The 26,132-nt window shown below is 43.9% G+C and overlaps 5 protein-coding genes across 5 annotated transcripts; 1 reads left to right on the top strand and 4 right to left on the bottom strand.

Moving 5' to 3' along the window:
- Positions 1 to 333: 333 nt before the first annotated feature.
- H6S33_009749 (uncharacterized protein) lies at positions 334 to 4,116 on the top strand (the record flags this gene model as incomplete). The annotated part of the gene is made up of 12 exons (XM_044841179.1): positions 334 to 508; positions 575 to 664; positions 720 to 745; positions 807 to 906; positions 961 to 1,416; positions 1,480 to 1,725; positions 1,779 to 2,142; positions 2,201 to 2,339; positions 2,395 to 2,995; positions 3,060 to 3,502; positions 3,568 to 4,010; positions 4,080 to 4,116. 12 exons carry the CDS (start codon positions 334 to 336, stop codon positions 4,114 to 4,116), a joined length of 3,120 nt encoding a protein of 1,039 aa, XP_044698564.1.
- Positions 4,117 to 5,507: 1,391 nt separating this feature from the next.
- H6S33_009748 (uncharacterized protein) lies at positions 5,508 to 6,648 on the bottom strand (the record flags this gene model as incomplete). Its single annotated transcript, XM_044841178.1, has 5 exons — positions 5,508 to 5,536; positions 5,589 to 5,798; positions 5,866 to 6,238; positions 6,311 to 6,524; positions 6,593 to 6,648. 5 exons carry the CDS (start codon positions 6,646 to 6,648, stop codon positions 5,508 to 5,510), a joined length of 882 nt encoding a protein of 293 aa, XP_044698563.1.
- A 6,208-nt stretch (positions 6,649 to 12,856) lies between these two features.
- H6S33_009747 (uncharacterized protein) lies at positions 12,857 to 13,657 on the bottom strand (the record flags this gene model as incomplete). Its single annotated transcript, XM_044841177.1, has 1 exon — positions 12,857 to 13,657. The coding sequence occupies one exon, from the start codon at positions 13,655 to 13,657 to the stop codon at positions 12,857 to 12,859; it is 801 nt and encodes a 266-aa protein (XP_044698562.1).
- A 7,232-nt stretch (positions 13,658 to 20,889) lies between these two features.
- Positions 20,890 to 22,814, bottom strand: H6S33_009746 (uncharacterized protein; the record flags this gene model as incomplete). The annotated part of the gene is made up of 4 exons (XM_044841176.1): positions 20,890 to 21,259; positions 21,315 to 21,763; positions 21,840 to 22,243; positions 22,439 to 22,814. 4 exons carry the CDS (start codon positions 22,812 to 22,814, stop codon positions 20,890 to 20,892), a joined length of 1,599 nt encoding a protein of 532 aa, XP_044698561.1.
- A 1,039-nt stretch (positions 22,815 to 23,853) lies between these two features.
- Positions 23,854 to 24,063, bottom strand: H6S33_009745 (uncharacterized protein; the record flags this gene model as incomplete). The annotated part of the gene is made up of 1 exon (XM_044841174.1): positions 23,854 to 24,063. The coding sequence occupies one exon, from the start codon at positions 24,061 to 24,063 to the stop codon at positions 23,854 to 23,856; it is 210 nt and encodes a 69-aa protein (XP_044698560.1).
- Positions 24,064 to 26,132: the final 2,069 nt, after the last annotated feature.

The raw sequence follows: 26,132 nt of genomic DNA, 5'->3' as shown, positions 1-26,132 counted from the left end.
AAATTTAAATCAAAAGCTACACTTCTCCATCCCACCTTTCCTTTAAACTCCCACTCAACCTCTTCTTCTCCTTCTTTACTCCACAACTCATCCTCACCAACTCAATTCATCGTGATAATAACATCTGTTTAGACTGAGCACGTTCAGTAAAAATTCAACCATCCTCTTGTAAGTTATTCCAATTATCGTCCATCATTCAGCAACTATCATCTGCTCGAGTGCTATTCTGCTGCTCAATTCATCAAAGACTGCTCAAGTTGGATTACATTTACTAACTTATCAACAGTTGATCTATCAAAAGAAATTAATTTTCTACAAACACATCATCAATTCATGGCAGCCAATTTCACTGTCATGCCCCCCAGGGGCAACGGTGCCAATCCGTGGCCCCCCGTCCCCGCTGCACCAGAATGCCGCATCTTGAAGGATGAAGCTCCTCTACCAGAAAACCACAATGATGGTTACTTCCCAGGCCAGTTTCCTGGCAAAGATGAACACATGTACATCGGTAAGTGTTGTCTGGTCAACTTTTCCTTTTATTCCCCTAGTTACCCGTGACTAATGGTTGCACCAGTCATGAACTACCTTGAAGGAGTATCGTACATCCCAGAGGAATTTGTTGAGCGTGAGACTGAGTCTTTTTATAAGTCTCTCGGCATTGATGGTCGGTGTCCTGAAACGTTCTGTTCGATTTGCTGCTGGAGCTAATTTGTTTGTAGATTCGTATTTCAAGACTGAGACAGTCGTAAGTATATCTGATTCTGCTTCATTTCACCCAGGGAGTGACGTTAGCTAACTTATTTTAGGAAAATGTGTCAAACAATATTTTGTCACTGTATGCTGCGAAAGTGCATTCATTTTCTAGGAAAAAGATGCTCGATATCTGTTTTGCAACAGAATCCGAAAGTATTCAAACCTTTTTGCTGAGCTTAAAAACTGGTGTCTGACGTTCCTTTACAGATCACGCAGTCTTCTTTGACTCCACCGAGCCCGGTGTATCTGTCCTTTCGGGAGCTCGTTATGAACAACTTATGGACACCAAATACCTCGATGGGTCAACCCCCAAAAGGTCATGGCGTCTTGAGTCATTTAGGTCACGTATTTATAAAATGAGATGCTATTTCTTGTATCTCTGCGAATTTGTCAACCCAACTCCCATGGAAGGTGAGACTAACCTTGACGTAATCTCTGACAAGACTTTCTTGGAAAAGGTTACGCCAAATACAAGAAGAATCTACCAGGAGATCATCAATAGTGTTGTGATGGTCACCGGTCCTGTGATTAAGATGGTTCCAATCAAGAAGAAGGAGATGCGTCTCGTTATTGGTTTTAAGCAGGGGACTACTATGGGTCTATTCTCTGCCCTTAGTGATCTTTATCACTACTATGGGTGTACCTCACTTAGGAAATATGTTGGTATGAACTCACTCAATAATGAATATGGAAAAAACTTGGAAATATATTTACTAACTATATTAGAACATTTCTCAAACGGAGTCACTATCATCTGCATTTACTTGGCTTCCACCCCTGATCCCGAATGCAAGTTCAATTTCCCACCTATCGAGGTGTGCATTGAACAGATTGTAAGGGAAGTCAGTTTACTCAACTGCATTCCACAAAATCTCTTTCAAGCTCATTTCATGAGCGGAAAGCTGAGCTTGCAGGAGACTATCTATGCTCATTGCGTGTGTCACTTTGTGGGCCACTTTTTGAACAGATTTGGTAGGCAACCCTTACTTCAAGGCGGTCAAAGTTTGATACTAACCTTCGAACAGGTAGCGAGCTTGGGACTTTGTCAACCTTCCTCGACCCCGCTAATACTGCCCATGCTGAGCTGATGAGCAATCTGAAGCGAAGGTTCTCTCACGAGACCTTCAATGCTGATTACATTTTCAAATGCATTAAGGAGCATCCGTCTCTTATCCATGCACTTTACTTGTCCTTCGCAAGCAAACACTATATCCAACCACGCCGCCGGGGAACCAGCATCCTCAAGCAGTCCTTCATCAGTTCACAGCTGTTGAAGGGTGATCCAGTCTTGACCGAGGAAGAACTGAATGCTAAAATTACGACTTCCGTCAGAAATGAAGATCAGGAGCGAGTTATGAAGTTTTTCATAACCTTCAACAAACATGTTTTGTCAGTGATATATCCCTAAGAGTCATGTGCTCTCTCCTTGACTAATGTTTTTGGGTAGGAAAACGAACTTCTATACACCGACAAAGGTTGCTCTCAGCTTTCGGATGTGTCCGAGCTTTTTACCGGCGAACGAGTATCCTCAGCCTTTGTTCGGGATGTTCATGGTTATTGGATTGGAATTTAGAGGGTTCCATTTGGTTCGTCCATTGCCAGTATCAATTTCTTTTGGGGCTCTCACTAACAGTACAACAGAGGTTTCGTGATATTGCCCGCGGCGGTATCAGGATCGTGAAGAGTCGCAATGAAGAGGTCTATACTTTGAACTCTCGTTCTGTTTTCGACGAAAACTATAATCTTGCGAATACTCAGAACCGCAAAAACAAAGACATTCCCGAAGGTGGTGCAAAAGGTGTGATTCTCCTGGACGCCAACCATCAAGACAAGGAGGTTTGCGCATTTGAGAAATACATCGATGCAATTCTTGACCTTGTGGTAGTAGCCGATGTACCTGGCATTAAGGAACCTCTTGTCGATCATTATAAGAAACCCGAGACCCTTTTCATGGGCCCAGACGAAAACACAGCTGGTTTAGTCGATTGGGCAACCACCCATGCAAAGAAGAGAAAGGCACCATTCTGGAAGTCTTTCTTTACTGGGAAGAGCGCATGCCTTGGCGGCATGCCGCACGATACCTATGGAATGACCTCTTTAGGTGTCCGTGAATATGTTCTTGGAATTTATAATAAGCTCAATATTGACCAAAGAGATATGCTGAAACTCCAGACTGGTGGTCCTGATGGCGACCTTGGGTCCAATGAAATTCTCCTAAGCAGTGAGAAGTATGGTGCTATCGGTTCGCTCTCCTGTCTCCTAAATTCCAATCTTCAAGATTCTTTTGCTAATATTCTTGCTTCTAGTTGATGGATCTGGTGTCATCGTTGATCCAAAAGGTTTGAATCGCGACGAACTTGAACGCCTTGCGACTAAACGTCTCATGGTTTCTAATTTCGATATCACTCTGCTTTCTGAGGTGGGATATCGGGTTCTCCTTGACGATGTTAATCTCAGACTGCCAGACGGTGAAGTCGTCCCTAACGGGACAATTTTCCGTAATACGTTTCATCTTCGGTCAAAGCTTCTATTCGATGTCTTTGTTCCATGCGGTGGAAGACCTGAATCAATCAATCTCTCCAATGTATGGAAGCTTATTGGTGACGGAGAATGTAATATTCCATACATTGTCGAGGGGGCGAATCTGTTCATCTCACAAGATGCAAAATTAAGATTGGAAGAGGCGGGAGCAATCCTTATTAAAGATGCCAGTGCCAATAAAGGCGGCGTCACTAGCTCTTCCATGGAGGTGTGTTAATTATAAATCTTCCCATCATTACTTTTCTGAAAATACTCACATCTGCGAATATTTAGGTCCTCGCCTCCCTTGCTTTCAACGATGCGGAATTCACCACCCACATGTGTGTCATCGATGGCATCACCCCGTCGTTTTATACATCGTACGTCAAAGCGGTACAGGATACCATCCGCGAGAATGCAAGACTAGAGTTCGAGGCTCTCTGGCGCGAGAAACGAATTACTGGAAAGAAGTTTTCCGTCCTCTCAGACGAGCTCTCGATGGCTATCATTAAGTTGGACGAAGAGATTCGGGAGACCGATCTTTGGAAAAACCTTGCCTTGAGACGCAGTGTTCTCAAAGAGGCATTGCCGGCCTGCTTGATCAATACCGTTGGTCTCGAGGTGCTCTTGAAGAGAGTCCCTATCAATTACACGAAGGCTATCTTTGGAAGTTACCTGGCGAGCAGGTTTATCTATGAATATGGAGCCAACTCCAATCAATTTTCCTTCTTTAATTTGTAGGTCCCCTATTACTCTGAAATTTTACCTCTTCAATGCAATAAATTCTAACTACTCTTTTTATCTAGTATGAACAAGAAATTGATGGCCGCTGTCCAAATCTAAGTCCGGCCGTCATACCTGATCATGAAATGGTCAATAGTTCCCATTTCGAAAAATTCCCTTTGTGTTTTCAATCTACTGCATGGGTCTCTTTCCTTTAGTTACATGTGTTTCTCTTTTTTCCTTTCAATTTTTCAATTTCGGAAGACTTGGAGTTGATTTGTGGAGCATATACATAGCTTGGCTAGAGAGGTAATCATATAATTGCATAAATAAAATCCTTAATAGCTGAATAAATTCGTGACACTATTGCTACTAAGGTCGCCATCATATAAGTATACATGTATATATCGCAATGTGCATATGGCATGCAATTAATGAATTAAAAAAAAAAATGTGCATATGGCCTGACAACGCCCAATTACCCCAAATACCTATATCTTGGCACAACGCAACACGCTCCCTAAACCCAAATTTCGAGTGTAGGACGTCTCTGCAATGCCTAAGAATTCATTTTGTGTTATTTGAATATGAAATAACCATTCTTCAGGCAAGAAGTCACTATTAGGTAACCAAAACCAGTAGTAAAATTCATAAAAAGTATCAATGACAGACCTTTTTTTATTTATTTTTTCATTATGAAATGAATCTGCACCCTTAAATTGACCTCAAAATAGACTTGTGTGAAGATTAATTCTCTCATGGTTGAGATATCACCAAATGTGCAACATTTTCCGACACCCTGGGTACATGCTGCAAAGTATCTAACCCCAGCTTTACATGGGAGGCAGGGCCAGAGAGAAGACAAGAATTGTTTGGAATAGTTCACATTTGTTTCTTATGTTTGGGAGCGTTGACTGAGATTGGAGGGGAGTTCTGGGGATAAAACATGTTAGCTATTGCCATAGCCTTCGGGCTGCATACGTATATACAATCAATGAGTTAACAGTAACAACAAATAGCAGGCAGTGTCACGGTTGCAACGGTTGCATCCAGATGTTATGTAGTATGGACATGTATTTAACTCAATTCTGGTGATATATATATATACATGCTATAGTATAATTACATACATGTATGTACATGAGTATTTATCCGTTCGTTAGCATATATAAAAACTTCGATCCAGCCTTCTCTATCATAAAATTAAAATGTCAGTTATAGCTCATGTTGGATGTGATAGATCAAGGGTAACCCACCCATGCACGGTTAGAAGACCAAAGGTCCGTGTCTAGCTAGCATTTGGGCCTACTTTGACGTGGATGCGAGTTGAACACTACATGTACGTATGATAAGGCAAAATTATTGAGTGTGTATGTAGTTCTGGGCGTACATCATATTTTAAGCATGTTATGAGCTTGGAGTAACAGCTCCTCCGTTTCCATCCCCCTCTTTAAAAACAAATTACATTGGATGAATAACCTTATTTTCCACATTTTTCGAGAGACCAATAGTTAATATTCCCCCCTCACCTGCAGATTGCCTTTCCTGAATGTTAGCCAAACCACGAAAAAGAGCGGAACGAAGATAAGCACCCTTTAAACCAACATTACTCCCAAAGCTAAGATTTGCTCCTCCCGCACGCATGTTTCCACTGATACCATCGAGAGGGGGTCGTTTCGATCTTCTAGGCGCAATGGCGAAATTATCGCCTTGATACCCATTTCCTACCTGACTACTCATGCCTAAAATAGGAATTAGACGTTGGCGGTGCTCCTGACTTCTCATTGGAGTACCTTCCGGCTCTGGAGAAGAGCGGGGCGGTCAACAATCTATTCATTTCCTTGATTAAAGAGGTGGGGATTTGTCTACCATTGAAACCCCCACCCTCATTTCTTCTGCTAGCCTTATATCTTTGGGTCTGCCGCAGAGGTGGTGCCATACTGATTCCACCACCTTGGTCACTGCAAACACTACTTTCTGCACTTCCCGGCTGTATGCCTCCATTGATATTTCCAATGCGAGCACCAGTCATAATGAAGTCCGGTTGCCCATCATGACGTTGTCTTCTATTTTGCGGTCTGTGTTGGATATGGCGCGCGGCTGCCAGATCTTGCAAATGAGGTGGATGGTGTGTGGATGCACTTTGTTGGGCGGACATTAGGATGGCCTGATTGACATTCTCAGATGCGGCATTTCGAACTTGTGATATGAGAGTCCGTCGTTTTAGTTTATCATATAGTTCCTGCGAGTATTAGAGTCATTTTGCGAGTTTTCACACCAAAAAAATAAAATAAAATTTAAAGTAGAGCAGTACTTGAGTTTGCGCCAACTTCCGTCCTTTCTCACGCCAGCCTTCCATCAGTTCGTGGTTCTTTCTCCTGAGCTCTTCCTCTGCGATTGTCATAGCAGCAATCTTATCCCTTAGACTCGCTATCTCTGAGTTTGCATCTCTGATTATCTTGTCTAGTTGCCCACTCAGTGTATTGCTTCTTTCAGTCAAGGATTTCGCCAGATATTCCTGGTAAACACTGTAGTGCCCAAAGTTTAGTCTCCGATCGCATTAGTAGGACATATAGATTCAAGCACTACAACTAACACTTCCTGCGTAACCTGATACGTCCAAAATCCTAATCCTTTCGAGCAAACCTCCATGATAATAGTTGGACTTAAGCCACTCAGAACACTCGTTTTGTAGTCATCACTTGGATTCAACGCTGTAATGACTGCATCGTCGGGCTGAGAAAGGGTTGTCTCACATGCGGGGCACACTCGCTGGCCGTTGAGTGGTGGCTCGGTGAGTTGGAGGGATGATGCACAGGATATGCAAAAAATATGACTGAGAACAGAGGCTCGGTATCAGTAGGTAATACGATGTGAATCGTGTTGAGATAGACATACCTGCAGGTTGTAACCGCTGCTCTGACGTCGAGTTGTGCTCGACAGCGAAGGTTATTGCAGCGTAGGGTAAATCCGTCCATTGAAACTTGGGATCAGTTTATCTTTCAAAGTAACAGTTTTACTTGGTACTCGTAAAAGGAATAAAGTAATTTTTGTGGTTGCGTAAACGTATCAATGTTGCTGATCACACGTTTCTTCATTATTTGGCGCAAGATCGACGACCATGAACCAAATTCTTTCGATAACAATTCGCGAGCGAATTAGGGAAGCTCAAGATAATTCTCTTTCCACATGTACTCTAACAGTCTTACAAAGTTTATCCTCACCGCTGGTGCCTATATAGACACAGGTTGTTAGTGAGCCTGGCTTGGCGCATAGAAACTCACTCGATCTCATCTCGAAGCTGTTTTAAGATCACGTATTGCACCAAACTACTACATAGACTACATGTAATTCTCTCTCTTGCAGGATGACATAAATGGCTCTCAGGTCTTATAAATACATGTATATAGCTTATGATATTCAGGAAACACCCCTTATGAACGAACCCAAGAGCACAAGATAGATGACTCACGCCCCAGTTAGAACCTCTTTATTCACACCTGCACTATGTTACTCGTGAAAAACAATATGTACGTTCATTTCCATTGTGTCTTAACCGCTTACAGTACAGGGTCAAGCTTAAATTAAGTTATAATTTCGTGGTTTACAGCAGTAACTAGGTAATAAGTGATGGAACGTCCTGAAAGACAGTGACGTCTGTTTTGGGTCGAACGCCACCAACATACGGTGTTTAAAGGTATAACTGTCACGTGTCTCAGGTCGTTCCATCACTTATTACGTATACCTGCAGCTGTCACTGTACATCGATCCGGCATAGAATTTAACTTTTAGATGTCCTTCGAACTCCAATCAGCCAGTTCATATAAGCTCTTAGATTCTTCAACATCTTTCTGACTCCACTTAAGCTTCTCCCAGGGGTAAACTCTTTATTTTTAGCCTCACAACTAAGCTCTCTCCTCTAAGAAATCTTTCATTGTTCAGGTTTGTTGTAAGAAAACCATCATCCGAGCCAAAGCCACACGACAGAAGCATTTCCCAATCCAAATCAGACAGGTATCGCACTTTCGACCTAAGCGTCTCCCTGCCATAAATAATAGAATCTTCGAATTTACTTCTCCGTGAATCAAGTCTTGGGACTTTATACCAGCGTTTAGGCATCGAATAACCCTTGGCGGTGCCCGACCCCGAACATTCACGTTCACTCTTGAACTCCTCTGCATCTTTCATATTTGTCTTGATACAACTCCCAAGTGTCCACTCTTGTATATAAAATGGTTGGTTTAGCGGGTTTGTTTGACGTTTAAAAATCTTAGATTTTTTCGGAAGGATTTGGGGTCCGGGTTTTATCTGTGATAAGTCAGACTCAGTAATCAAGAGGAAATCGGCGATAGAGGATTAGCGCAGTTACTTTTGGCATAATTCTAACTGGGATGATGAAACCAATTCGAATCGATTGCCAGGTAGCGCTTATGAATATATATACGTTACAGGTATGAATCGAAGTCAAGTGCTAGTGTAGATATATAACACCAAATAGAGTGAAACGTTAAGTACCCGCGGACGGGCTAATGTACGCATTCCACATACAGGGCAATACACCTAGTACCTGTGGCCAGTTCTTAGGGCTGTACATGCCATTTAAATTTGTACATCCGTCACGACTTAGCGAGCAAGATCTCCAAGCCATTAAGTTGCTGGGTTAGATAAGCGCAACTTAAATGGCCTAATAAGTGAGACCGCTCTCAGATTCTGTCAAACCCAAAGACACTCACATTTTTTCAACGGTCACAAAAGTCATCGGTACATCGGGGTTCAAGTCAAACTACTTACATATAGTGGTATCTAGAGGTCATCTCAGCTATACCTACATACCATACAATCAACTACCATTATAAAATTTGCGACCTTGTTTGGGGCGCGCGCAACTGCAGCGCATTTCAATTCATCCTGTCTAAGGATGCTCTACTACTTGTTTCCAGGATATCCTGTTCACTAGCGAGTGCGTCCCGACATTCTGACCGTTTCCGCCTGGTGAACGTTCTTGATCGAACTGGACACTCTCCTGCTCATTTTGAATCACCAATACCACCTTCTAATGTCACGAATGGACCATTTCGAGATATCACGTGACCGTAAATATACTGTTTCTGTTTCCTACCAATCTGCTTTGCCCTAATCCTGGTCCATTCAACCAATCAGGGTCAAGCTTCAAATCCTGAGTCTGATTCTCACTTTCTATCATGTTTGATTGGATAGATGTGGCCTAATGGAAACCCCCCCGCCTACGTGGTCCACAACGTTAACGTCTTTGTGCATACATGTAATGTTCTTCACCGCCCAAAGAGCAGAGTGTCTGCTACGTGGAGACATCCTTACAACGATTACCCTGAAAACGGCATTGGTGCGCAGCACGAAGACCTTCCACCGGCGAACAAGATGAAAGTTTAAATCGGAGGGCGCCCCGTTGATTGAACGTCTACCGAAAGGAGTGACCAGCCCAAGAATTTCTTGAATAAGGCGCACTCGTCGGGTTGGCATTGTATCAAACCTGCACTCATCCGATCACCTACAGTGATTGGTTACAATGGACTAATGCGCGTATGTACCCTATGCTTACCTGCAAAAAGAGAAGATAACGATTTTTTACAGAGACCTAGTCTTTATGCGGATGTAAATCTGTCTCGATCGGCAGATATGCCTTATCGTTTCATCCCCCCGTTTTTTTTCGCACGGCCAGGGGAACTTTGAAACAGGTATGTGCGCAGGGACCCCCCACTAGCGACGCATCTCTAGAATCTACGTCAGAGTATACCTACTAGATTTTTCGGTAATCTAGCCAAGGACCCATCTGGTCGAGCCTCAGTCTTGCTGATTCCGGATGCATTGGAATGGAGTGCTCTGGCGAGTGATAATTTATGACCGTAAGCCATTCACGAATCATACTGCTCGGGAATTACGTGATCTCACCTCGCCTGTGATCACGAGACCGTCTCATGATATATTGAACCTTGCGTATAATGATTATTCAGCTGCTTTATCACGGTGGGTTTAGGCGTCCATATATCAGGCCCCCATAAAAGTACATCTTTAGGATTTCCCACAGTTTGAGTGCTGGTACTTACGCATGCCTGAAAAGGCTTCGAATTCGTCTTAAGAATCATATGGTCGGGGATATCAGCCTTGTGGTAGTATATGTATGTACACGTATGAATTACCCAGAAACACAGGCGTAAGCCAGATAATTCTGCATAGACTCCCAGCACAGATAACATAGCTCTTAGAGTCCGTTTCTAGTACCATTACAGATATCATTAGCTCAGTTCAGGTTTTATAGGTGACGGTTACAAAATTATTACGATTTTTCATAAGTTCGAAGTGCATAAGTCCATAACCGAGTGCTTGACACCATATTAATTGTCACCATAAGTCCTAGTAGGAGGTTACCCATTCGTGACTCACGATTTCAGTGTTCTTTAGAGGCGCAAAGTGAATAGGACGTCAGCCCATTTCGAAGCTTCGCCTCTTCTGAACTTAAAGAGCATTCTCCGCTGACTATAGATCTAGACGCGCAATAATAATCTTAGTCTTTGAATTCGTCAAAAAATATCCGAGTGAGCACGTCATACTAGATTCCTGGGTGCCAGAGAATTGTTTGAACACAGCTCAATGCAAGTCATACTATTATTTTGCCACTAGATTTTGGGCTGTGAGGTTTGCTGGTTAGCTGATACTGAATGGCCTGGCCTGGATAGTCTAAGGTGCGTTGCATAGGTGTGTATTCGGTGTCCTGTAGCCGTATCTCACATCCCAAACACCCAGGCAAGGCGAGTTGAACATTCCGACAGTAATTGATATAGCTAGCCAAATGCGGTAGTACGTATAGCTTTTATAACCCGGCTGCAAACACTCTAGAATAATCTACATTGCCCTAAGTCCCATTCCGATGCGCACACCTCTTACCCCGCCGGTTGAGCCGATCACTGTATGTGTGTGTGTGTGAAATCATTTCATTTCTAATTCTAGGTACAGAATGGTCGCATAAAGTATAAACTATGGCGTAGCCGATCACTGTACGTACCTACACGTCTACTACATCATTTAGTCGCGTGGGCCAAGGGTTGCAGCAGCCCAGGCCTAACACCTCGATCTCTTTCATTCATATTTTGTGCCTCTAGCTACATCCCTCTTTGCCGGTCAGTACGCACCCTATTCTAGCTAGGATTCCTACAAGAGGAAAAATAACATCATCTACTCATCACCAACACCGCCGCCTTCCCACGAGTGATCTGACCTTTGGTTCCGGCCGGTAGTCACTTCTAGTACCCACAAGTCTTGGCCGCCGCCCCACTGGTATCGATGTTCAGAAGGCAGCCATATCGCTCGTACAGACCTGAGATATTATACAAGACCGGGTTCGTCTAGTCGCCATTCCGACGGCCTATTTTGTAACATCGGGCTGGTAAAAAGGTCCACAGTAATCTATAGTGGCTATATACCTCTTCTTCATTCTAACTTGGTTTATTTGAGCCAATTTATGGTTCTGACCACCGCAGGACGCGCATATGACCCATGCACCACCCATACTCAAACTTCGGTGCCTCGTGCACGAAAAAGATTATTTTTTTTTAAATGCCATCAGATGATATCAGAAACACTAATCACCCCTCCTTTTCCTAATCCTCAATAGCACTACGTACACCCTCAGCGCCACACACCGGCGCCACCACCCTCTGCCGTCACACCCTCCGGTGAAAGTTCCGCTGAGGTCACGACATATCACTCGCTGGTCTTGGCGAACACTAAACCCAGTCTGGTAAAGGGTTGTAAATAGAATATTTCGATTAGGGCTGTGGCTGCCTAAGCCTACTCTAGGGTACATTCTGGTTGTCCCGCTTCCCTTTTTAGGACAGGAGTAGAGGTGACTCTTGCGACAAACATGTGCGGTGATATTTTCTATCAGCACCCATATTATTATTGTCGAGTGCTTCCGAAAGGAGCACTCGGGACCTTATCATGGGTACAGACAGAGAGATAATGACCCTCTTTAGGATGGAATGACCGTGTAGTCTAGCATAAGCGGGTGGTGAGCTATCACGAGCACATCACGAGTAGTACAGAAAACGCGAAACAGGTGCTACAGTTGAAGAGCCGCAAAAGATCGCCTTAGGCGTTCATATGTAGTTGCATACTAACTATCCAACATCATCTAAATACAAATCATGCATGCAATAAACGTAATAACCCTAGAAATAGAGAGAAAAGGAAACAAATCAGGAAATCTTTCTGCCTTCAACTCGAATGTAATCATGAGAAAAATAAGAATAAACCCAACATGCACGCATCGATCATGATAAAACTAACACCGCAAGACGAGGCAAAAACAAAACCCCAAATATCAAAAGCCCAAAACAAAAAGAACAGAAAATTATAAAATTTAAAAATATAAAAAGAGAAGAAAATAAACCCGACAATAAACCAAAAAGCACAAAAACACCTGCCACAAACGTCGCCGCATCCAGAACCCCAAATAATAAGCCACAACCAAGAGATACCAAGATAGTAAAAGATAAAACGAAAACGAAATCAAAAGCTACAATATGTCTAGGATTTGAGTAGTGAACCTGGGTTTGTTGTTGAACAATCGGTGCTTTGACAGGGTTCGGCTCATGAGTCAACTTCCCCTCAAGAGAAGCGAGCCTACTTCTGACTCCGTCCGAGTTGTCATTGGTCTACATCAAGGATTGATCTAATGCAAGGGAATGTCCCCGAGAAACGTGCTTATCTGTAATTATTGGTGAAGCTGGTCGGCTGGTATGGCGTTACGCGTATGGTTGACTCGGTTTGTTTTCTCCATTCCTCCCTCTCAATCTCAATTCCTCTCCGGGCCCCTGGGACATATCTATGAAAGATAAGTAATGTGTCGTACTCTGTTCTGAGGTACGTAGACAGTCTCGACTGGGCAGTCCCGAGATCTATGGTCCGAGTCCCCGCACCTGGAGCACCTACGGTCCCTTGAGTCGGAGTGACTGCGGTGGTGGTGGTGATGGTGATGTCCATGGCGGTGATCGTGAACAACCAGTTTTCCTTCACGAGATGAAGATGAAGTAACAGCAACTGCCGACCACAGGCTCTCGCCGCTAGTCCTAGGGCTATTCCCAAGAGACCTAGACTGATGCGTGTACTCTTCAGCGACCCGGCGACGGGCATTTTCTTCCCTCTCACGGAGCTCTCGAGAGTGATGTTCGGCATAGACCTTTTCTACCTCTCGCCTTGCCTCCTCTGCCTCTCGCCTTGTCTTCTCCATTTGCATTTTTTCCTCCGCTTCTAGGCGACGAGTCTGCTCCTCCTCAAGACGGACCTCAAGGGAGATACGCTTGTTCCTCTCGGTGTTCTCAGCGCAAATACGGTCTGCAATCTCCTCGGCAGTAGCTTCGATGCTGTAGAGGGGAGCAGGGGCAGGTTGGACCACCGGAGCAGATTGGATTACCACCGGAGGCATATAGGTTTGAACGTAGCGAATCTCCTTTGGTGGAGGGGGAGGGGGTAGGACATTGATATGGACTTTGGCTGTAGTACAAGAAGCGGAATTAGAGTAACGACGACGACGATGTTCCTCAGAACGGCGGCTCTCGCGGACTGGAATCATATTGCTTCTATCCTCAACAGTCCAAGAGTCGTACATAGCGAACGACATCGACATTGTAAATTTAGTGGTGATTAAGACGTGTGGATTGGATGAGCGAACTGGATGGGTGGAGATTGTTGACAAGAACAAGTGGAAGATCCAAAGACCTTATATATATATCGATGTCTGGCCCAGGTAGATGGTGGTCTTGATAGAAGTCTTGTGATTATCAAGAAAGCTAGGTGCGAGTGATGGTCTTGTGATTGAAAGACTTGGTTGTAGAAGTTTCGAAGGAGTCAGACTCTGGTATATGTAATTGTAGGTATGTATGCTGTGGTATTTTGAATTCTGAATGACGGATGATCATAATGTACGAAGATCTGTCTTTATAGATAATTCAGAGTCCAGTTCCATGTAATACCTGCCGGTGCAGTTGGGGGTTGACGCGCTTCCTGGCCCCGCAATTGGGTGTCATTGCAGGCTATGCGCGCCGTCCTGCCACAATCAAATCGATGCTTGCAACCACAACCACGACAACCAGAAATCAGGTAACCAACCGCATAAACCGTCAAAACAGGGGAATACGTCTGTTTCAGCAAACACGATTCGCTATCACCATAATTAGGGGCTCATAGGGCCAATTCTGAGGCCAGCTGGATATTGCGAACTTTTCGCACAATGTCACCGCGTGAAGGGGTATGCAGGTCTCGTGGATTAGCAAGACAGACGTTTTGAGTCACTGAGTCGCAAGTACCCTGATCAAAAGATGATGCATGAACACCTGCCCCCGGTGTCAGATCTCCATGCAACCAAAGAGAGGCTAGGTTTTCTGTTTTGCTCTGTCCTACTCTAGTGTGGATGTAGGTACAATATCTTATCCCGTTTCCTGGGACCGTACTCATCTGCACAAATCCACGATGCACGAGGAGGGCTCAAGCGAATCGACAGGAATTCGGTTTTTCCCCAGGATATGACATGCAGGATGTGCTGCTTCACGGGTCCCGACAGGTCTCGCTTGGAGAATGGATCATGGCTATGACTGTTGAAGCACATTGACTGGCCGGATAATGTGAGGTCAGGGGAGCATGAGGCTGTGCTAGTTCAAGGGGAGGAAGGAACAGTCTTTTTAGCCCCTGCGACCTGCCGAACGTGGCTCGTAGATCAGGTGGAAGAGGCTAAGTCCAGGGTAAGGGCTTGTAGTGTAATACATACAAAGCTTGGTATGACGATTCGATATGGCTCGTCAGCCCCTTCAGACTCTTCCTCTCCATCCATCATCCCCTGGACGTACCTGCGTCGGCAGAACTAGATACATGCCAGGATGAATATGCGATATAGAAATGGAAGAGGAGCGAGTGAGGAGGCCTGCGCCTATTCGCGCAGTCAAAGTTTAATTTGACGTATGACAGACATTGCGATATTGCCATGGATCAATGCCGATTATACGATTACAGTACATACATGGTGGCCACGAGTTTTCTTTCTTTTCTTCGTTCAGCTTGGATGTGCGCATAGTTATGTCCAGTTACTCTCCGTCTATAATTGAGTTAATATTGACGGTCTAGAGCAAAAGCACAATAAGAAATAATGACCTCTCCTTCACTCTGGCTCATACTCAGCCAGTGTAGGATGGATACACTTACGTGTACGTACCACCCACCGGTTTTGAAAATATATACCGAACTGGAATTTGCCCGAATATCTTGTTTTATTGTTCTGTTCAAATTTGGATGGCGCCATTTTCTAGAAGCACAAGCGGCCGAGCAGGAGCTACCGAAAAAGGCGAAAGAACCCTGCGCCTCGGCTTTACCATGATGGAGTTCAGCTCAAGATGACCCCGACAGTTCCGCTCGGTGGATGTTTATGACTAAGACTTCTGAAAATGGCACGAAAAATATCGGCATACCTCCGACCCCAATTCAAGAATCAATGGAAGCAAGAATACTGATTAGTGCCTACTAATAACTTCATTCAAGTAGCCCCAGACATTATCGCGCGTTAGTGCAGGTATACTAGCGCTCTACAATTGGACACCAATAAAGTAATATAAACACTATTGTACATGTAACCGTATCATACACGCCTTTAAACGCGTAGGAGTAATTTCTGATTGGGGCATAACGACTTAGAACTCTAACCCCTGCTCTAAATTAGGTTACAGATGTGGTCCCTAAATTTTCCTAAAACGGGGTTTTTAATGGCTGCAGCCAGGGTCTCCACGGACATATATGACTCGTTTTGTTTGGTTATAAGGCAAGGAATTTTGTTTCATCGAAACACGCGCCGCTACTTGTGGCGTATCAAGGAGCGGCTGAAATTCGGTAGAGTGCTGGGCACGAAACCTAGATGTATGTAGTACCACATGTCTCGTTGATACTGCATGTATTTACCCGTAACCTAATTTGAGCGTTATAGGTTAGGAATTCTGCATAATTATTAGAGCATACCCCAGATTGTGCTCCCCAATTATTATGTCCCCAAATAAATACCAATATTAGGGCCCCCTGTCAATTTCACTAATTAAAAGGGCGCTTAACCAAAAGGCACATTCATCTTTTGTTGATGTCAATGATCACCGACGCAATAAAAATCACACACCATACTTGATTCCCTTGTTCAAAGTTTCATTATAGTTCCAGTTGCGTCAGCCGCTTCAGCCCTGGCGATTTTAGTGCCTTATTGGGTCCTAATTGGTACCGCCTCGCCGATCTACGATTGATATCAGAAGCAAAATCTTCATCAATGATTCTCAGTCAGCTTCTTGAAATCTACCTTAATCACGAGGAAAGCTTACAATGCTAGGCTACAATTTCGCTAAAGATCCCTGTAGAGAAACCGAATGGCCAAACGATTGTGTAACATATTGTAATCATTATCAGTATCATGGGATTTCATATGCATGGTTTAAGCCCTCAATTACTAATGCCCAAAGGAGACGTAAAATACCTTCATGATGTAATGCGTAGCTCGTTGCCATTGCCTTAGGTATTAAGAACCTGATCCTCTACGCTTGACATATTAATTAACTTTGAGGCAGTGCGGTGTAGCACGGAGGTTTAGAAATCCTTTTCTTGACATTCCAGAAATCATTTTTATTGATCATTATCAATTGCAAGAGAAACAGCGACTGAGTGATCGTGGCGACTAGCCAGCCTTGCGCGGCATTATGCCGTTTTCTCACGACACAGCGCCGGGTGTCTAGTCAAATTTTAGAAATCCTGAGGCTCTAGATGGTTACGACTCAAAGTGAATCCAAATGCACGCTAGAAATAATGTATCATCATGAATTGAACTCATCACGGAAACGAGTAGAAATACCAAGCATCTGTCTTATCTTTCGTATACGCGTAGGCATGACTAACCTCCTCTGAGCGACATAACAACACCCGCCATAATATATATCTCTCCTCAGACCTCGAGCCAGATAGATATCTATCAGTTAAACTACACAAATAATCAAAGACATAAAGGAACGAAGAAATCTACACGATATATGATAAGATGTTATTGACATCTCACTGTGAAAAGGTTAGGGTTAGTGTGGTCCACGAGGCATTTACGCTCGAGGCCTCGATAGAGCTCAAGGCATGGGGGTCGACGAGGCAAACCCTCTTACTCACCTCGAACTGTTCGAGGTTTAGGTAATCATAGTATTAGTGGCATATATTCAGTAGGGTTGATATTTCTGATAGGAACATTGGAAGTATTCCCTACATTAATTTGCATACCAGTATTACAATAAAATGCAATTTTGACAGATCTAAATATAGTAATTATCTGCCTCGAGCCAGCTCGAGCACCTCGAGGCATCACCCCTCTTTGCACGAGCAAGCAAGGTATGGATCATGCGAGTCAGAGGCACCTCGAGGCACTTGCCTCTACTCGCCTCGAGCAGCCTCGTAGACGACACTAGAACTTAGGGTTTTTAGAGTTTCTTTAATTATACCTGCATCATTCAGTCTCTGATTCATTCTGCAGTAATTAAGCTTAAGGCAAAGACCTTTGGAACGCTATGTGCGCACTAACCCCCAGCACATATGAAAATGGTTGAAAAAAGATGATTAACTAATCACTTCTCCAATATTGACGAAGGCGAATGCGGAGAGACGATACATCTACATAGTTCCCGATCAACTAGGCTAAAGATAACCCCATACCCTTAATTAACCTATCCTACCAGCACGCCAACGAAATTATAGTTACTCAGAGAATTTTCCGGAACACCGAGAGTTTACTAACGCTCCGTTCTGCAAAACTGAGATATGAATATTGCGAGATTAGAGCATACTTAATAACCGTCAATTCTAACAATTGACACTTGACCACTCTCCAAGGCTTAAAGCGGCATCCACAGGTGTCAATGCCCCGAATGTCGGAGACAGAGGGGTCGCCTGTGAAATTGTACAAAGTTGCCTATCTAAGTTTAGTTCGCTATGAGTGATGATTATTCAGCGAGCCAGATTCATTTTTGCGAGCCTGGGAGCTTTGTCCGGTACGTCATAGTCTCTGGTATATAGTCACTCCTTGGCATATATTTCTTATATAACACCTCTCTATTGAACTGTAGCCAACCAAACTACTAACCTGGGGGGAGTAGGGGGAGGGGGGCCGTAAGGGCCCCATTAACTCGCTGCTTGAAAGGTCAGAATTCTATTCGCATAAGAAATATATTCATATATAGGCAGAGTAAAAACTCTCGCAAAGTGGTTCCATGTACAGTACTGTGGTCAGAGAAAATCAGAAACATACATTCGCGGCCAGGCCAGCCTGTTGGCATTCAGTTTTGGGTGGGGTTGCTTTCCAGGCTGTGAAATAGGCAAGTCAAAAGGATACCAAATACAGTTACCGGACGACACCATATTAGTCATCATCCTATTGTTGCGGCTTGAGCTTTTCATATCTCGTCATTGTATCACAGGTAGCATGAGAAATTGTTTGAACTTCAGGGTTACTCCAATCACACCTTCCTTAATTCTGTGGCTAACTCGCGGTAGAGGGGGACTATCAATTTTAAACTCTGAAGTTTCAATTGTGAGAAATAGCACTTAATAAATACCTATATACGCTCTGCTAACAGTCGTATATTTTCTCAACATCACGATATTCGGGCGCTGCAGAACGGGGTGTAAAAACAGAGAAAGGGATCGGCCTCGTTTAGTGGTCCGCGTCTTATCGATATCTAGATCTCGATATCTCTTAGGGATTTCTGCTCATAGCTGTAAAAGGCAAGTGCTCGATCTGCCCGATCCGTCCGATCTAGTTGCCAAATTCAGGGCTCATTCATTGATTGATTGATAATTCATTCGTGTATGCATATGCAAATTCAAGGCCCATGTGATTTATGACGAAACATTTGGTGCCCCACGAACAGAAAAATACGTACCTCCTAATTCATTAAACCCTAGATACATAGATTGTTATGGATGTGGGATGATAATTAAGGCCTGCCATAGCATGTTATCTAGACCGAGACTCTGAAGCATGGAATATCACTCGCTGGATTGTGTGCAGGTATGTACTATTGTTAACTACTAAATGCAACGTGTGCAGGTACTGTAGTTGGTTGATTACATACTTAATATTTATCACCCCTTTCTCATCTTCAGTTGCATGCTAGTAAGCAAAGTGCAATGCCCATACGTGTTTTTAACATACATATGCATGTATTATGTAGATACATGATATATGTGCCCTCGATATTAAACGCAATTATTAGTTTACGAAAATAGTATGCAATTTGTTTTATACTGACCCGGAGTTGTGTGAGAAATTTGAAATAGCGCTACTCTCATTATCACTATTACTATTTGAGAAATCAAACTTGGGCTCCTTGAAAAATATAACTTTCTCTGGGCTCAATCGAGCTAGTTCGACTAACCGCTTTGGAAACTATATGAACGGATATCTCGGCCAAAACAACCACCCCGTCCATTCAAATCCAGACTCGAGTAATTGAGCGCTAGTGATATTTAACCCACCATATACATGTACGTACGTAAGTTCCGAGTACTTCATAAACCGATACAATTACAAGTCTCCCAGTTTAATCTCCCTGTCACGTTAAGTACGGCCCAATACGTATCCAAAGACGAATGTTAATTCAGATCTGAACCTAAATCAAATATACACAATGCAACGAGAAGGTAGAAATCCATTGCCTATCATAAAATAAATCGAATACTCGCGAGAACAAGTTTCTACTCCCAATTTACGTTATGGCCCTGTCACATTATCCACATCAACAGACCCATAGAACTTGTTCCAGCGGCAAGTACGATCAACTAATATATATATATACACAATACCGAAGAGAGTTGTACAATAATGAAGATAGGCCACATCCCGATTCACCGTAAAACAAAAACAAAAACACCCCATTACACCACCACCACAACCACCATCACAGAGGATAAAGTATTTACAAAATGATGGGACCTAAACCGGATGGAAGCCCTTTACCCCCGATTGAGACCCTCTTATTACCACCAATGGAAATAATGGTCACCTATTCTTAGGAGATAAGGATTTGCTAGACAGCCAGCACGAGCCTTACGGATTGGGACCCATACAACCCCAGTCATCCATGGCACTAGGAAAGCTAATCAGAGAGTCGACAAAACCTTGCACTCCGTCTTCCTCCTCGTTGATCCATGCAGACCCTCCATGGCTATTGAGTTGCGCAGAATTCTGGGAATTCGGCGAAAAATAGTGCTCTTGAGAAAACGCATGCCCACCACCCGTGTTCCGATTTTGGACATGCAAAGTCCTAGAAACCATATGGACTGGATGAATCATATCCCAATGTAGCCCTAAGTCAACTCCCCGTTTTTCGGCCTCAGTTGAAAGGTGCCGTAAAATAAGGTTACACCAATGCCATGTCTCAGAAAGATCTTGCAGATCTTTCAAAGATCGAGTAAGACTGGATATTTGATTGGAAGCCATTGACGGATTCATAAGTAGAACCGTGGAAGCCGTGAAAATAATTTGTGGAATGTGTATGACAGTGTGCCGCAGGCCGTAAGATTTTCTATATTGGGTGGTGAGGACTATGATCTCGTTGGCTGCTTGGAGACAGATATCGCGGGGCAAAATGCCAGTTATTGGCATGTCCTTATTAAAGAAAGGACGTAAGAGAAGAAGCAGGGTAGAATGATAATAAATGCTGTAAAAAGATTATGTTAGCTAGCCCCTTTTACGTAAATGTGATGGATAAAATAAGTATGTAGGCTAATATATCCACATTTTGACCAAGAATGAAATAAAAAACACTCTTCACAGCGCACAATACAAAAAAAGAAATACATCACTTACTGAAGTCCAAGAACGGATGGTAAAGCCTCGTTCCTAGCAGCCTCGTTCCTAGCACCCATGTCCGGTGGAAGCCCGCCGTGCCATTTTTTCAGCCGAGAACATAGGGTGTTGAGCTTAATAAATGTCACACGCTCTCGCGGCGAAAAAAACATGGACAAAATATCTCCAAGAATCTCCGAAAGCTCGCAAAAGCGAGATGCCACTGTCTGTATACGGCCTGCTTGTGCTAATCCGACGGAAGCTCGGACAGGGCTACCGTAGGCCTCCCACGTCTCACGTTCAAGGGGGCCAAGTATTCCCGGTTTATGGACGCCAACAATGGATGACGGAAGTTGTGGAATCCTTCCCAAGAATGATGACCACATTCTAGTCTGGGCGTTAGCCTAAGATCTCATATTTCATGAAGTTGTGTTTTGCATACTTGTCAATAGTGAAGCAGCCCCAGAATGTTATCTTGCGGACTTCAATCTCAGTTGGAGATAGACCTAAACTATCCAGCGGGAGGTTGAATCCCAGGTCTAGGCCCATTCTAAATGCCCTACCTGAATACATCCATCCACTGGAATCTCGGCCACATCCCGCTTCATGAAGCGACATAAGCGCCAGCGCTTGAACAGATGTCAAACATGGAGTATCCCCTTCTGACGCTAAGAGTCGCTTAGCCTCCGCGAAGAAGTGATCACCAGCACTATTCGGATTGTTCGGTTCTGATCGAGCGTCCGGGTGATTCGAGAAGTGACACGCCAACGCGAGAATAGCATTGACGAGAAGAGGGCTGCAGTATTTCCTTCGACCCTTTTTCATGTCGGCCAAGAAGCAAGACTTCGAAAAGAGAACGTAATAAGGATGATTCCAAGTGAAATATAAAGACTGCGTGAAAGGGGTTACTATCAGCAGGATTCCAAGCAGTGTGTTTTTGAAGTATTGGACTAGTCGCTAAACTCACAAGAAGATCAGATATAAAGCTAACATCTGTCGTCACATTGGTCCAAATGTGTGAAGTATTTTGACTAGTTATCTCTCTGTGATCAGAACTTTCATCACCTAGGGATCCGTTATACCCTACTCCACCTCCACCCACACGGAATATCTCCACCAAATGGCCTAAGTCTTTTTCCAAAGAAATTGCTGTTGGGCCATCTGGCATACCGATCATAATATCCGCCAGATTGCCGTGCTCACGGAGATGATTAACAAGGTCCCCCACATCCGACTCCGAAGCAGAACGAATTGTCTTAACAATTGTTTCTAAATCTTGATGCACCTTACTCAATTCTGCCAGATCTCGTTTTAAAGCTCCTTTCCGACGGTGGTCTCCCTCGTAATCGTAGACGCATTCTGTGCGGTAAACTGCAGTACATGTAGAGCAAGCTGGCGAGACGCCATCACACTATTTTCAGGAACTGACTTTAGTAATGTTTACTACTTTGAGGTGCTACCAACAGGACTCGTATAGACATTTGCCATCTCAATAAAAGCTGTTTCATACCTTTGATTTCCTTTTCCGACATGGAATACATGCACTCGATACGCATCGACGCTTACGAGCAACAGGTTGAATGGTGTGGAGGGATGGTGATTTTCCTTGATCGTCTTCCTTTTTGAGTTGAACGCGAGGAACCATGGTAGATTGCTGTTGTTCTTGTTGCTGTTGCAGTTGCTGATGCTGTTGCCGTTGCTGTTGCAGTTGCAGTTGCTGTTGCAGTTGCAGTTGGAGTTGCTGATGCTGATGCTGATGCTGATGCTGATGCTGATGATGCTGTTGCTGATGCTGTTGCTGATGCTGTTGCTGTTGCTGCTGCTGCTGCTGATTCTGATGCTGATGCTGATGCTGATGCTGATTCTGATTCTGATGCTGATGCTGATGCTGATGATGATGATGGTCACCTCCAACGTCAGGGTTACTAGAGGTGGGTTCCATCTCGACTTTTTAGCCTTTTAAACCTAAATTCTAACGGTGTACTGTTTAAGGTTGAAAGGTCTGGAGTAGGTGCCAATTCCTCGACCTTATCATAAGTGTTGTGTGCGACATAGACTCGTTTGTAAGGCTCCATATAGACGTCATGCTGGCCAAAGTAAGGACGCTTAGACAGACGCCCTAGACCGAGAAGTTGGGGGGGGGGTGGAACGCCACTTTCTGGGAGGGTGTGGTGGTCGTGGTCGCTAATTTTATGTGGGTTACAGTATCTAGCTCATGCGGGTAGCAGTAACAACATACATGTACCTCCTAAGATGCTGGACCTGGACAGTGATCTCCCGTAGCATCACAATAGCGCAATGTTGTCAAGCTAGGCTGTCAACATGAATATAACGGCTAGAACCATTGATACATGTACGTACATACTTTTTTTTCTGGACCTGTGAAAAGTGTTTACATGAGGTTTTGGGGTTAGGACATAAATGATGGATGGCTTTTAGGGGGAAGAAAGCTGATATTGATATTCTACAAATACCTACATAACCTATAATGTATAGCCTATAGTTACGCGTACGTAAGGCCGGGCTGCACTGTGCCTTCGGTGCCAATATATAATTACATAAATGCCCCGATTACAAGTCTTCACTCCAAATATGTATGTATATATACTGGATCATATAGATCTACATTTATGTACTTACACAGGCTTGAGCCATCTCCCTTCTTCGTATCAATTTCTCGCCGGTTTCCTCGCCAAGCTATGCCTCCGCCTTGAACGAGCGCCACTCATGCGTGTTCTCATGAATCCAATTCCCAATTGACTGATTATTTTATTATTCCGATTATTTTATTAGTCAAATTAAAGGAATTAAGCCAATACTACTTAGAGCGATATTTCTCCTCGAGCTGTAAGTTGTCTATAAACGGTTTAGCTAATTATGGTTATCACAATTAAATCCTACGGATCCTCTACGCGGTACAATCAGGCGTTGCAACGGGTTCGGAATTAGTCTTTTTATTCGATTCGCCGCCTCTGGCCCGATCAAGTCTGTTTGGTAGCGGCGCTTTGCGATTTTTCGATTTCATCTGACATTTGCATGGTTTGAGGCCCAAAAATGAGTTGGGCTGCATGTTGTTCGATTTCCAAGCCGGATTTCCACAGGAACTTTGGGCCGTATTTCGATAAGAGGCCAGAAATTTCTGAAAATCGTGATCTTCTGAAAATCCGGAAACCAATTATAGGATGAGCCATACTTTACAGAAATCAAACAACTTATGGCCGCATCCATGCAACGGCTGTCAAGGGTTGTGACAATCTTTGGACATGTGGGAATCCAATCTTCAACCTCAACCCGCTTTTTAAACCTCTTTGGAGGTCTGAGCGCCCCAGATATTCAGTTTTGCTCAAGACTTAAGCTTTAGGATGCATAATTTTTGGATTATGTAAATGTTGGAATAAAATCATCCCTTCAGGTGCACGCACAACAGGGTGCATCAGACTTTTACTGAATCCTGAGAGAGGGAAAGAAATCCGAAAGTAAATGGGTCGAGGGATCAAAACAGCACAAAGCACCAAAAGCCAGACCACGAAAGCTTACCCGAGGGCCCCAACGGATAGCGCCCGAAACCGTTTGATATATTTCACGCACACATCTTGTCTATTACGGAAAACATCAAGATAGTAGCCTTTGCCCATATCAAGCATGCAATCATTACCTGCACACGTAGGGTACTCACTCAAGAGAGCTGAGCTTGATTACCCCATATGTTGTTCTGAAACTGACTGCATCTTCTCTCACCTATCCCGATTGCTGATAGGCTATCCATTTCTACGTCTCACGTTGCCACATGCCCCGATTGGTTCACGATTTCTTTTCTTCTTCTAGGATTGAAAGAAATCAGCTAAGCTTCTCTAATACGGTCTCTCTCCATCACGGAATAACCAGGGGAAATTCTTTTAGCTGGCTGTGGATGCATACCAAGTTATGATCTTATTGGTCGGATGTATTTCCACGAATAGCGCTGAGGCATAAGATTAACGGTTTCCTCTTCCCCGTCTGCGCACGTGCATATGCCTCCCCACCCATGCCGTTCAGGTATGGGACGAACGCCAAAGGACAGTGCGGGTGTACGCCACATTGAACGCTTCGACGCCGAAAAAGAAAGGCCGTTGAATTTCGCTACACTCTTCGCTCCCGTTCAGGATCCAGCAGAGCTCAATGAGGCCAGATCGTCCTAGAAATCAGAAGTGGCTGATCAAAGAAATCTATGAAAACGTACGTACATAATCAGTTTCGCTTCAATGGCTTGAAAGGTTTAGATTTAGGACAATACTACTCCTCCGGAAGGTTAGTTTTGGGGGCCGGCCTGTCCTAGCCCTCGCAATATCGAAATATTATGCCTAGTGGTGGTGGGGAATATTCACTCTTAAAAGCTAGACGCGGGCCAAATTGCGATATTGTAATATAATCCCAACTGAAATGCAAAGCATCCCGTTCGTGACAGCTTTTCTAGTTTATGCACCCCTTCCCGTTCCCGAGAGAGGCGAGGGTGAGCTGGCCACTGCCTTGCCCGTGCGCCCCTTATGATCCACATACCTAGAGTAGGCCGCACCAGCCGTTTAGGTTATCAGATAACATCCCAGATACGACGGCCTCATAAAGTTAGCCCTAGAGATATTAAGACGCAACTTTAAGTTCACTCACACGATACATAAGCACGAGTGATCGTTGGTGAATATCGATTGTATTGAGCCTGTTACAGTTGCCAAGAAAATAACCGTTACAGTCATTGGACCAACGAGTGGCTCTCTGAGTCGTCGTTCGCGAAGATACATGCATATCATGTCTTACACCTGCCACTCAGACGGAGGAGAATTCTGATTCATACATTTACCCCCCTAGCCCCTGCAGCTTGATCCATGGCCTATAATATTGCTTTTTATGCAACATGTTTACGTTATCGAGCTGGGTGCAAATTATGTCTTCAAACCTTAATCCGCTTAGTAATACAAAAAAAAAAAAAAAAAACCGACGTCCATGATACCAGTAGGTATAGGTACAATTTCATTAACTATCTAGATCCTATGAAACAGAAGCGATAGCATTTAACCAGACATTAATTGTTTTTCACGATTTTGAGGGTTAGTGGCCATGGTGCCCAAATATTCAGACTGAAACGGGTTCAAAATCGGGGAGTTCACATAGATTCACATCTTGTGAAATTGTCCGATCAAAGGTACTTAAGACAAGGGACTTGAATCGCTACCAGTCGATCTTGCCAGATGAGCATATATGGGCATACTTGAGCTTAATTGGCCCG

The sequence above is a fragment of the Morchella sextelata genome (assembly GCF_020137385.1).
Source record: "Morchella sextelata strain SCLS chromosome Unknown scls_3, whole genome shotgun sequence".
Classification (NCBI taxonomy): Eukaryota; Fungi; Ascomycota; class Pezizomycetes; order Pezizales; family Morchellaceae; genus Morchella; species Morchella sextelata.
Note: the sequence above shows the minus strand (reverse complement) of the source record. Positions and strands in the feature narration are given on the sequence as shown.